At 37.3% G+C, this 13,520-nt stretch overlaps 1 protein-coding gene across 1 annotated transcript in view; it reads left to right on the forward strand.

Annotated features, from left to right (window-relative positions):
- The first annotated feature begins 929 nt into the window (after positions 1-929).
- The window catches only part of DGKB (diacylglycerol kinase, beta 90kDa), a 329,129-nt gene continuing 316,538 nt past the window's right edge, over positions 930-13,520 (forward strand). The window contains exon 1 of the mRNA XM_009326094.1: positions 930-999. Within this exon, the coding sequence (XP_009324369.1) occupies positions 930-999 (70 nt within the window). The remainder of the gene's footprint in view (positions 1,000-13,520) is intronic.

Raw genomic sequence — 13,520 nt, forward strand, 5'->3', positions numbered from 1 at the left:
AGATGAAAAGTATCCTACCTGTTGTGCAAGGAGTGGTGTTGGTAATGCATTGCCTTTGTAAGGTCTGTCCTACAGAGGTAAAAACTGCATAAAATCGGAATGAGATGGCACCCACAGTTTGATCTTTTTCCTTCCTGAACTGATTTGCAACAGGTGCCAACAGTTATATTTGATTTTCAGTAGTGACTTCGGCAATGTTGTGACATTCTAGAAATCAAACCCCTACTATTTTGTTAGAATAGTTAATATTCATATAGTGCTTATGTGAATTTCTCACCAAACTGCAGAATCCATTTCACTTTTGATAGAGGGAGTTAGAAGCTTCAGAACATTTCTGACAAGGCCACACAGGACTGTACAACGACATAACTGGATACAAACCCAGTTACCTGGATCCCATTTTAAAATCATAGGGAACTGATAGATAGTATCAGTATTGATATCAGTAGATAGTATCTACTATTGCAGTGGTTGTTACTGAAACAGAAACACTCCCACACAAGTTGTCCAGATACAATTTGATCATAAACAATCAATAATTTTTGATTATCAGTGCTGCACATAAGCATTTAGAATTATAAAAATAAAATTTGGAAATACATATAAAACTATTTATGGACAAATATTGTATGGAAAGATTTTGAGCAAAACTGTATGTAAGAAAATATTTATCAGTTACAATTACTTCAATAATAAAACTGGTATTTGTGCTTCTAATGCTTGATCTTCTTTCAACAGTGCTGTAACTCACCACTGAACCAACATATTGGGAAGAGTTTGTAGCATCAAAAACTTCATCTGCATAGACTGATGCCATCTCTCCAGTCTCCAAGCACTGTGAACTGAAGCTACGAGTCTTTATGGAGTTTATATCACCTGGGTCAAAGGGAATGTTTTTCTGATATTTAACGAGGACCCTTACTGCCAGTATGACGAGCCAGGAGAAGTGGGTTAACCTAAGTCCCGGAGAGTTCTCTCAGCTTCAGAAATATGCGGAATGTAAGTAATTTTTAAAATATGTGATTTTATGGCTAATTAAAAATTAAGAATATTTTGAATGCAGAATATAATATAATAATATTATTATATTACTGATATTATTCACTGTCAAGTAAGAGGTTAAATTATGGTTTATGTTTTTTAATCCAAAAGATAGGTTCTTTGGAGAGGAAAAAAAAAATCAGTTGGGGTCTGTAACTTTTTTTTACTGAACAATTATTATCCAGTATGGTACCATGTAGACTGACTAAGGGTTATGTGACTATGGGTATTTGGAGAGCGTATTTTTATGGCTTTGCTGCCTTAAATTCACCATAACAATTTGTAGGCCACTAGAGTGGGGTTTGTAGTTAAAAAGAAACTGGCTCAGTCATGGAGGAAACATGGAGATTCCAGGAGAAACAGATCTAGGTGTTCAGTATGAAGATGTTTCTAATACTATAAACAATGCGAAGGAAGAGTTGTCCTGTGAAAGAGCAGGAAACAAAAAACTCTCTAAGCTGAAGATCCAGTTCTTTAGTTATTGCTCAGGCAAAACTTCCTTTAAGTTGCCTGAGCAACTTAAATGGCTCAGAATTAAGTGCTTCGAGAACAGGTACCAAACATGAGAAGTTAGATTTAGGAGACAGTTTATGGCGCTTGATAAGAACTGAACTGGAAAAGGTCAAGAACATTTAGGAAGTTTTCCTGTATGATAAGTAATCTAAATTTATATTTTTAAAAACTGAGAAAATCTCATATGATTTATGAATGTTGTTGATTTATTACTAAAGGAAACATTTGCATATAAGGTAAAATGAAGACTGCTGATTGTTTGGTGTCTTTTTGTGCCTATGACATGACAGCATATACTTAACTGTGTTTCAGTGTAGTCATCTAACAGAACAATCATAAAATTTAATAACTTTAATAGTACGTTCCACTAGAACGTGATTGAGATTCATAATATTTTCATGATACCAAGGTAAGCCATGAATGATACTTTTAATAATGCAATGTTATTGAACAACAACAAAAAAAAAATCAGGTAGAAATATTTACATGATGCTTTCTGGAACAGATGTATTTGAGTCTCGCAGTTTTCTACAATTGCTGTAGAAATAGTTTAAAGTATTCTATTTATTAACAAAGCATGTTTCTTCCCCATGCCACCTTCTTGTCTCAAAGGATAAGCTGTAGAGATGAAGCAAATTTGCTCCATATACTGCTTTAAATCCTTAGTGATGTTACCAAGTAAGGAGCTATTTTGTTTGTCATTTCATAGTGGAATATGAGACATTGATACCTGTCCAGTATTTAATCAGTTAGGACCTCCTCCTTAAAAGAAGGCCTTAAAGATCTAGTATGAGTCTGAGAAATGAAAATATCCATGCATTTTAGTAGTTCTTTCATTTGTATGTAACATACAGAAACATTAAATAAAAGGAAACAGTATGCAATTACATGGAGCTTAAAAAGAACACATCCAAATTTTGTATTGATGTTCTGTTGCCTTCAGAGACCATTTCAATGAAAATTTTGTATTTCAGATGTTTGATGTGAGTAAGCTTGCTTCTTTTAAATTACGTCACGAAACGGATAGTAAACATAGTATAGCAGTTTAAAAAAAAAAAAAATTTACTTTTGAAAATATGTACTTCTTCCTGGGAAAATATTTAAAAATGATTGTTCATTAATTTTTTCAATACCAGAAATTGAAGACTTCTAACAGAGAGAGAACAGTTAAGAATTTTTTTTCTATGCATTCTCATAATTTAAGCCTTCAATGCAGCGTTTGCCAAAATATTTGTTGTCTTCCTTGGGGGGGGTTTTGGGGGGGGGGGGGGGGCAAAAAAAGGCATTTAATATATTCCTTTTCTTTCTGCTTCCCTTTGCTCCTCCAGCACTTCTTGCACACACCATAGTTCAGAGCCATTGCTTTAATAGAACTGTTGGTATCAGGATAAAGTATTTGGTGAAATTGGTTGTATTTGTTTGTGTTCAGGTTTGTGTGTGTATGTAAAAGAAACACATGGTGTCTTCGAAGCTTGCTCTCCTTGTCTGGAATAGAAGAATGTTAGTTGTTCGAAAATGTGAAATGTGATGCATCTTTGTATAAATACTTCAATTTCTGAGGCAATTTGAAAAAAAATCGTTAATGGTATATAGACTTTGATATATAATGCCAAGGGAACGTAACCCAGATATGGGCCTTATTTTAAATTTCTGAGCTGTCCAATTTAATTTTGCTAAATGACTGAATAGCAGTATGTTTAAATGTGTGATTTAAGACTTCAAAATGCAATTAAAAAATATTTAATTGGAGCCAATATTTTTGAATTTGATACATTTTTGTCTAACATGCAGAGATATGAAATGTTGTGACAGTAGATGCCTTTACTCATTACTATACAGTGATTAAATTATGTGGAATTTTTTGAAGTTTGAGTATATAATTGCTTTGATACTTCATTGTCTTTGTTGAACATGGCAAGATAGTGAACTGAAAAATCGCCAAATTTCTAATAGAGTTTAGCTGGCTTGGTAGAGTTTGATTTATTAATCAGAAAAAAAAAAGGCATTGCACACTTCTCTCCAGCATGTGACTTGAGGTGCCAGTGGGTCTCCTGCAGGAAGGAGAGATGATCTGGGTGTCAGAAGGTAACACTGTAGGGAGTGTTGACTTTGTGGCAGTTGCCTTCCAACAAGTGTTGGTGATGAGCCCCCAGCCTTGCCTTGTGCTGAGGAGTGGGTTTCACTAAGGACTCTGGAATACAGTAGGGAATTTATAGTGAAGTGATTTGTTTTCCACTCACCTGCTGATATGTGGGGGTGTTATTTGCTTTGCCTTTCATTCAATTTGGTGTATAGACTTCATAAATGTTACCTAAATTACAACATTATTTTAACTATGGAAATTTTTAACAGATACACTTTCTTGAATTTACAAAATTTAGCCCTAAAGTGAGTACTGGAACAAAGAGCAGAGTCTCCCAAAAATCCATCTACCTTGGATGTCAGTGACTTTGGATCATACTCTTAGTGGCTGATAGTCACATCTATGTAATGAGGTCACTGATATCAGAATTACTTTTGTACAACTGTGGTGGGTTCACCTTGGCTGGATGGCAGGTGCCCACCAAGCCGCTCTATCACTCCTTGCTCTCTTCCCCTGCTCCAGCGTGGGGTTGCACCACAGGAGATGATCTTCCATGAACTTCAGGACACTAGCAGACAGGGCACATTTGTAGGAGTTGAGGGATTTCGGTTTGAGTCTTTTGAGGTCGAACCTCAATTTGAACGCATATCCTCAGTCTTTGCCCTAACCAGAAGGCAAGCCTGTCTCATTTCCAACTGCTTTATGAAGATGACTGTTGCTGCCAGACTTTGCTGAAATCAGTTACACCTGCAAGTATTACAGTTTCTGTGAATAGCAGGAGAATGGGTCCATCCAGGTTCTACGAGAGGAATTAAGTGCCTCTTCTTATCTTTAGACTGTAACAGAACTTAGGAGGAGCCTAGATGACTTGCTTCTCTTCTGCATCAACTGACTTTAGTCACATAAAGGAATTTTCAAACCGTATTGAGATACAGGCTGCACAGATAATAAGCTTAAAGTACTTCCAGCATTAGGTGCAGAACTGCAGCTGATTGAGTGTGGACATTATAGATCCAGCTGTCCTGGGCTTAAACGTCTGAATTCAGCCTAAATCCCCTTTTTAGTCACCAAAGTAGGTGTGTGAACCTTTCACTATAAAGCCCGTTAAACTCCTCAACTGGATTCTTGTGCTCAGACAGGGACATGAGCTTTCTACTTTCTGACTGAAAGACACTTTCCTCCAGTTCAGTGTAGTTCCACTTTGAATTCATCTTCTGTCAGCTTGATGATTAGCCTGTCTACTTTTGCAAGTATAGTTAAACAAACAAGGCCTGCGCTTAGCTCTGTGTGGAAGATACTGTCCTTGGTATCCCACTGAGAAGTTCCTACCACATCTTGTCTGCCTGTCTTCTTCATCGCATATTTATGGTATGATTCTCAGCTTTATCCAAGTGTATTGTCTGGTGAACACAAACCCTGAATGTAAAATTTCTTTCCTGAATACATACCAGCTTTTCCCAATTTCCATAGATGTAACTGAACCGCAAAGGAGAATGAGTTCTTCACCACTTGTTCCTAATCACAAAGCATTTCCCTCTAAGCGACACTCAGGACTTAATAGTAAGTGAATGTTTTCCAGTACATTAATCCAAGGAATATCCATAATTTTGTTTTACTGAACTATTTCCGAGCTCAATTCAAGGCAACTTTATACTTCCAGTTGAAGACCTTTCTTCATCTGCTCGCCATACTTAAATAATTTGGAGCTTCAAATGAATTTTTTGGAACAGTTTAAATATTACTTTAAAAAGAAAAGTGTATTTCTAGAATTCAAAGAGCATATTACCTAATACTTTGGCTCTTTGCAGCTAATATGCATGTGTGTGGTTTTTGGAAGAATAATTATTTCCAAAGACAGTTCTTCTGTGTCCTCCTTGCTGGTCAAATTAAAAATCTCCTCTCTCCTCTTGTTCTGAAGAGAGAATAGTAGAAAATATTTGGCATTAGATCTGTGTCTGGTTTTAAAATGCCTCAGAAGAATACGTGAAAAGAAAGAGAACTGAGATAACTGGTGTGCTCGTTATGTAGTAGTAATAATAACAATAATAAACCCAACAATAATGTGTAACCCACACTGAATCCTGAAGATTCTAGGGAAATGCATGCACTCGAGAAGAAAATTCACATTTTTTTCTCCTTTAGATTTCATGATTAATGCTGGCTGTGGGGAAAAAAAGGCAAAAAGATGCAGGGACTTTTCTGCGTAAAAATGTCACTTAAAGTGCATAGGGTAATGTACATACAGGACTTTTCAGGCAGAGACTGTTTTTTCTAAACTGTATAGTACCAAGTATATGCATAGTTCTGTACTATTCCTAACAGCAGCCTGAATTGTAAGGACATTAGAAAGAAACAGTATAAATAGCTTCATTGTGATTATTATCTGTATGGTAAGTTTGATTAGTTTGGACAGGTTTTTTTGTATCCTTTTTATTAAATGAATTTTGAATCTCCTTTTTATTAAATGAAGTTTTATGGCTATTATACTCCAAATTATATGTTAAGGGAAATTTAGAGGATCCTGGTCTAAAAGCAAGTGAGAAAATATTGAAGGGACTGGAAACAGTTAAAGCAAGACTGTTTCATGATTCAGCTAGGCTTTGAAAGAAAGAAGGAAGGTCTGCCCTTCCCTTAGTGGGTGGAGAGAGGCGGAGGAAAAACCTTCTGAGCTCTGGCAGCGTGTGCACTCTGGGGAAATAGCTTGGTTTTGTGTTGTCCTTTTGAGTTTGTCAACAAAATGTGCCCTGAGGAAAAAGCCTGAAAAAGACTTTTTGCAAAACTTTTGGCAGTGAATTTTTCCCAGGCTGGTGGAGGAGAACTTGGGCAGACTGACACAGCCTGAAGATAGAAATAGATGTTGGAGTGCTACTGAAATGGCTGTGAGAACAGGAACAGCATCAGCAGCTGCAGCATCTTTTGATGTAGCATCAATAGCTACTGCAAGAACTAGACAGTGTAAGAATTTTATAGGGGAACAGGAAAGAGGAACTTGTGAAAAAGATCTCTGAAGAGAAACAGGAAGGTCAGCAGAAGTTTTGGTCCAGAATTAAGTTGCCAGAGACTCTTGGGTGGGTTTGATTCTGTGGCCCTCACAGATGGAAAAGATTTTCTTTTACAATGGATATAAATGATAACCTGCGGGGAACTTCATACATGTGGCAGCTGGTCACCAGCAGCTATGGGCCATTACGCAATCCCTCAGAGGGTCCCAGGCTTCTAGTGCCACATGGAATTGTGCTAATTCTAATAGGGAATGGGCCTCATCAAAGAATATAGATTGCTAAAACCAGCTGGTTTTGGCTGTTTGGAAAGTGGAGAGAGAAAACTGCTGGCGATTACTGAGAGTGGTTTTACCCCAAGTATTGGATTTTAGGAGTATGGTGTTTCTGCTGCTGTTAGTAAAGATGGAGGAAATTAAGTTCTCATAAAGTTTTGTCAGAGCCTGTCAGGCTGGCTGAAAGATGGAGTCTGCCAGCGCTGCCTGTGCAATATCCCATGCACTTGGAGAACTTCATGGAGAAGGAGAATGAGTCTAGTGAGAGATCCCCTCTTTGCATGCAAGGCCTGTTGGGGATGGAGTGGCCAGAAGAAGGGGCCATTCGATGATTTGTGGAGTCTGACTCCTAGTTCTGAGTCTGTGACTGGGGACTAAAAATCTGACTAAGAGAAACTGGAGTCCCACTCAAGGGTTTGATGGGGCACTCGCTTTAGTTCTTCTGAGAGGTGAACTATGAACTATGCTTATTGATACAACACTGTATTTTTTTTTTCTTAAGATCTGTGAGTTTAAATCCCTAGTGCGCATTCCTGTGTTGTACCAATTTAGAGAAAATGGGATAGAAATATGATATCTGATAGGTTTAGGCTCTAGTCAGATTCATTCTTAAAAAAAGCTGAACTCTGTCCAAAGGAAGGTGGTTATATATAGTCTGCACTAATGAGGATATTGGATCCAACTTTGACTTGTGTTAGATGGAAATCCAGGATAGAAAAAATACGAAGTTGTGAATTTATTTTCCGTTTAACAAGTCATAGTTGGGACTTGGCCTCTGAAGATTGTTTCATAGATGAAGTTGTTGTGGGGGGTGGAGAGCTGGGCACAAATGTCAGCTGCAGAAGTAATGGTGGATTTCTTTCCTTTCTCTCATCAAGAATTCTGCGTTAGGTCTTGAAGAGAATGTAACATAAGTATGATAAGCCAAGCATTTCTGAAGGAAAAAAAGCTGATAAACATACAGTAATACAGTATAATCTGGATCTCTGAGGTGGGCTTTCTAATGACTTAAAATGCTTAGTGTTCCTGCCATGATATATGCCTATCTATGACTAGCAGAGGTGTTTTTACCCAAACAGAAGCCAGTCAACTCTCCAGTTAATCTGTCTAGGGTAAACGGTGTCATGTTGACTCTGTTCACAACTGTGAGTAAGGAGGTCATGGAAAGTCAGGTGAGATACTCAGGTGTATGCAGAACTTGTTTCCTGCTTCCATGCCCATACTGAAGAAGGGCATCCAACTTCTTTAAGGTACAATAGGCTATTTAGGGAAAGGGACAATGCAGAAGGAGAGTGCTGACCTTCTTACTTTGACTAAAGGTTCTATCAAATTATTCAGGAGTTACTTTATTTCATGACAAAGGCAAATGCATTTGAGTCCTTTCAGTCCCCCTCAGGCTACTATATATTCTAATTTAAAACAATCTTTTAGGAACTAATGGCTTTCCTAGAACTTTATTTGAATTGTCCGCAGTAATGGCGCAAAGTAAAGTCACATTGAGTCACTTTTTGAGAATCCTAAAAGTAATCTTATTACAGTATTATGTTCATGTCTTAGCTAATTTCAGGAATCCTCCCCTGTCTTCTGACTTCAAGAAACTTTGTACGCTAGCTGCAGGGAGACATGTTTTAAGAGAAGAAAATAGTGAATTTATATGCATTTGTGACTATGAGATGGCAAAATTGGGATGTACTCTGCTGTTTATAAGATACCCTATTCCTCTGCAGAACAGAGGATGCTCCCAGAAATACCTGACTTGTTCAGGAGTTCTGATATAAAGAGATTATAGCCAGCAAAATGCAAGACTGCTGTTGCTGCTGCATGCTGTTGACTGGAGGCTGCTAGCAAGAGGTCATATAACAAAGAGAATTAGTCCATTTAGTAAAAGCAAAGAAGGCAATAGGCCTTTAGAATAAACTTGTAATTCAGAATTTTTAAAGACGTTGACAGATTGGTCCAGAGTAGCATCAGTTCAATGAAGCACCAGCTGTTTTTAGCTTCAATTCCTGTCCTAAAGAGCTGCTTCTGGTTCCTGAATGATTGAGTGGCAGGGTCAAAAATACAACGGCTCAGAAACTTGCAACTTTAATTTAGGGGCAACAAAAGTATTATGGAGCAAATGGTCTCAGTTGTGCTAGTGCTGACACACTTTATTCATCCGTTTTAGGAAAGCTGGTGGAAGTGTCAAAGTTTTGTACCTATTTAGATCTCCTATGGAAGAAATGCTAGAGGAATTAGAGAAGGAAAAAGTTGATGCAGCCTGTTAAATAGTACCAAGTTGTGTTGATCCCAGACTCCAGAGATAAAATACTGTTAGAAAAGGCTGTTATTACAAACCCATCATTTGAGCACAGAGGGGCACTGGCCATGCTTGCTGTGTGATGAATACAACACTGTCCTCTCATCACGAGCGCTTGGTGGCCTCACTATAAGATGGTAATTTACTTGAAACCATCTTGCACATCTGCTTCATCCGGGAGAATGGGGGAGAGAAGGTGATCGCAACACCTGGAGAAGATTGTAATCTTTACTCAGTCTCACTGAGCAGTGAAACACAACAGTTCAATACAATACAGATACTGAATTGGTTGTGCTGAGACTGGATAGTGTTTGACCTTTATTTTTAGGATAATCATATTATCTTCTAGATTACGCTACTAAGTTTCCAGTGTTTCCACTGAGGGCATAATGGCTGTTTAAGTATCTGGGAAAGATTGAGTTAGCCAGAGCACTAGCACTGCCAATAATAACAGGGCTTGTGTTAACTCTTAGACATGCAGATAGACCCATGGTTCTTAAATAATATAGCTGGGCTCCCAAATGCTGGACCTTTGTTGTAATAAAAGGGGATTATGAGTAAGTCTTTAGGGGAAAAGTCAATGCCTAGGCGTTTCCATTTTCAAGGGTGGTATTGCAAGAAGCAAATCTAAAGAGTTCCTACAAAGTCCAAAATAGAAACCCTAGTTCTCAAGTTTCTGTGGCTGTGGGATCTGTGGTGTGTGGTGGCTGGCAGCAATACCTCCTGTCTTAGAATCCTGAAAGGCAAATGGTGTCATCTCACCTTGGTTTCTGTTTCCTCTGTCAAAAATAATGATTTCTTTCTAGAATTGAAGCTGCACAGATATACACTGCCAGTCATTAATGCCTGGTGTTGCAGCATCAGCTGCTACTGGTGTTGAACACGTGTTGTATGTTGACTGACATACAGTCATAAAATTACTGAACGTGTATTTATACACCGTAAAATGTATAAACATTGATTATGCCTTTGTTACATTTCCTGTGTTTCTATGTATCTTCCCTATTTCTTTTCCTTTATTGTTTGGTTGTTTCTATGGACATTTGCATGTAAACAGTGAGAAGCTTTTGTTTCTTAAGAGTTCGTCTGTTCCTATTGCTTATTCCCTATTATAAAGATTGGAGGGATAATTCAGTTGGTTGCTGTGGAAATGAGCCTGATGTCACAAACAGAGAATTACAGTTCACCAAGCCTTGAAGAAAGAAAACGAAGGGAGAATGGACTAATTGGGGAGCCATGTGACTGTGGCAGAACCTCAGCTCTCATTAAAAGCATATATTTTTAGTCCTTGTGTTTCTATAGAAGAGCTTGAAAGTGTAATTCAAATGATGACAATCCATGACTCATCAGACAAACTGAAAAAAATAGCTCTGAGAGAAAGGACGATCCCTCTTTGCTTTTATGGGATTTGAACTCAAAGAACCAGTAGCTCATAGCAGGTCCCCTCAGCCCAGCAAAGCTTCATATGCCTGAAGAGAGAAGGGGAAAGCTGCTCGTCCAACTCAAGTCACTGAAAAAATATACTTTGCTATTAGCGTTACCGCTTACACTGTTCTGCCTCTCCTGGATTTCTGAAGAAAGGAACCAAAGCTGCCTTCCGTACTGCTCTTGAGAACAGGAGATAGGTTGCTCTTGATGGTTCAAACAGAGAATCAGAGGCCTCTGTTTGAAAAAGAGTGGGCTTAGGGCTGCCTGATGGTGTCAGAAAGCCTCTCTCCCTGTGCCATTTGTCAGAGTTGAAGGGCCCTGGATTGCATTCCTCTCCGTTGTTTTCTGCCAATTAAAAGAAGCAAAAATTTTAAACGTGCTTATAATTACATATGTTTTCATTGTTTTTTCAAGCACTAAAAATACATTGCTTTTTGTGTGGCTTTGGAAGATTTTTAGTGGGTGTTACGGAGTGTCACTACATAATTTTGTTGGCTGCATTGCAAAATGTAATGGCTTTTTGAGGACATTACTGACATTAAATTTGTTTTTAGAACTGTCAGATTTTGTGTGGTTTGTAATTTTATTAAACCCAGAATAGAATATTGAGAAAAGAACTTGTGATGAAATTCCAATATAATATTTTCTTGCATAGTTTCTGAAAATATAAATTCTTGATTTTATTTTCAACATAAAGATTATAAATAATTTGCGTTAGAGACACTCAAATTAATTGTAGCATTAATGATAATTATTGATAATGGATTTGTTTTGAAGAATGTATTTCCCAGAATTACCTGGCCTAGTAATAGATATTTTCATTCATGAAGGCATACCAAATAGCTTTAAAATGCTTTGTTAACTGTTGTTTGGTGGTTGTTGGTTTTGTTTTTGTTTGTTCGTGGGGTCCCCCCCCCGCCCCCAAGTAGAGGGCCATTTCTACTTTTAATACATTATTTATGTTTGAAATTCACTGCAGAGATGGGACAGAATCTAGCATCCTTACCTGTATCAGAATAGATTAATTGAAGACGCTGGCAGTCATTATTGACATCACTGCTTTGGAAGAAAGCATAGGCTGTGTATTGTATAAGAGCCTATATATTGTAGAGGTTGAAATGAATGGAAGGAAACACAGTCAAAATTTTAGACAGTTATGAGAGGAGGATGGGAAGACAGTTTATATACTGAGTATGTGTCTGAGTGCTTTATTGAACAGAGGCACTTCAGTGCTGGATAGGCTCTAAGAGTTTGAGAAATTACTGAAATGATACTAGAGATGATGAAAGCAGATTGAAGAGATGCAAAGAAAAAGAGTGAGTGGCGAGATAAGTACATTACTCTAGTTTTGAACTAAGGTTACAAATAGATGGTAACTGTACTATTTTAACAGCATGAATATAAGGGATTCAGAGTTGCTGGGATGAAAAAGATGAAAGTCCTGAAGGGGAGAAAATTATAAAAATAATTGAAAATTAAGCCATGGGAAAACAAAAAACCCCAAATGGCTTCAAATAAAGTTGGAGTAGACCAAAATTCATGGATCCATGCTATTTTTACAACTCGGGTAACGCATTGAGCGATTTAAGGAAACTGAGGGAAGAACAGATCTCAGAAAGAGTCGATTAGCACAAAATTAAAGTAGGCTTTTAAAGAGTCAGAACAGCAGACAGGAGCCAAAACAGAGCTCGGTACCTTAAGGTTGATATTTGGAAATTCTTATTTGACATTTGGGTGTTTGGTCATAAAAATAATTTAAAAGAAATTACAAAAAACAAATGGTGAGATTGAGAGGAATGACCTGGGGCAGAAGGAAGAGAATTCAAGTAGAACCTTAGTGGCTAGCCAAATTTTATCTTGTAGCAATTATTTAAATTCCTCTAAGATAACTCTTCTGTCTTCTGTAGAGAGCCCTGTAGAAGTTTTTCTATAAATTCTTTATTATTAAAATCTGTGAAAATGTGCACAAGTGCTATTATTTTTGATTCCAAAGCTTGACTACTTATTTAGCTAATTTTGGCTGAGGGTGAATCCAAATAAGTACTCAAACTGGAATTTGAAATAAGCCACTTGCATTCCCTTTGGAGGTGCTCTTATTCTAGAATAAATCAGAAATGATTATTCATTTAGAATTATTTTAGTAGATAAGTTGTTAGTTAATTAGGAATTAGCTAATAGTTAAAGGAATACTGATACATTTCATATTCCTTTGTTTTGTTCTAAGTATAGAACCATTTTTTTTATGTTTTGCTTCAGACACAATGAATTTTGTCACGTTGCTCGTCAAGTCCAAGCTCATTATTGCAGCTACGGTCTAACGTGATACCTCCAAAGAGGACCATGATATCTCCAAACAGTATATGACACTATGATATGATTTTAAATTATCAGTGCTTTAAGAGGATTCTGGGAGTTTAAGGCATCCACAGAAAAATGACAAAATATAATTAAGTTGTCCCAATTGGTACAAAAGCACATTCTGAAGTATTTCCCAGTGTAACTATGTGTTTAAATTAAAGCATGCACTGAAGTTTTTCTGGATTAGGTTTCAAGAAGCAAGTGCCAGAGTAGCACTTCCTTCTAATAGCGTTCTAGAGATGTAATGACTGATTATGTAGGAGGACTACTAAGCTGCTCTTCAAATTGCAAACTCTCCAAGACAGGCTCTACTCTTAAAATAAATACTCTGCAGCTCTGTGTGCACATTGGAGCTTAAAGTTATCCAATCTCATATTTTTAAAAATAACCTGAATAAGTTTACTTTAGATTTTGTGGTTTTCCTACCATTAACAGCTTTCATAAGAACGTGAGGGTTTGGGTTTTTTTCCCCCTCCTTTTTTCCACCCCCATTTTGTTATGTAGCCACAACACCTGTGTAGCAC

Source organism: Pygoscelis adeliae, unplaced genomic scaffold (assembly GCF_000699105.1).
Source record: "Pygoscelis adeliae isolate BGI_AS28 unplaced genomic scaffold, ASM69910v1 Scaffold15, whole genome shotgun sequence".
NCBI classification, from domain to species: Eukaryota; Metazoa; Chordata; class Aves; order Sphenisciformes; family Spheniscidae; genus Pygoscelis; species Pygoscelis adeliae.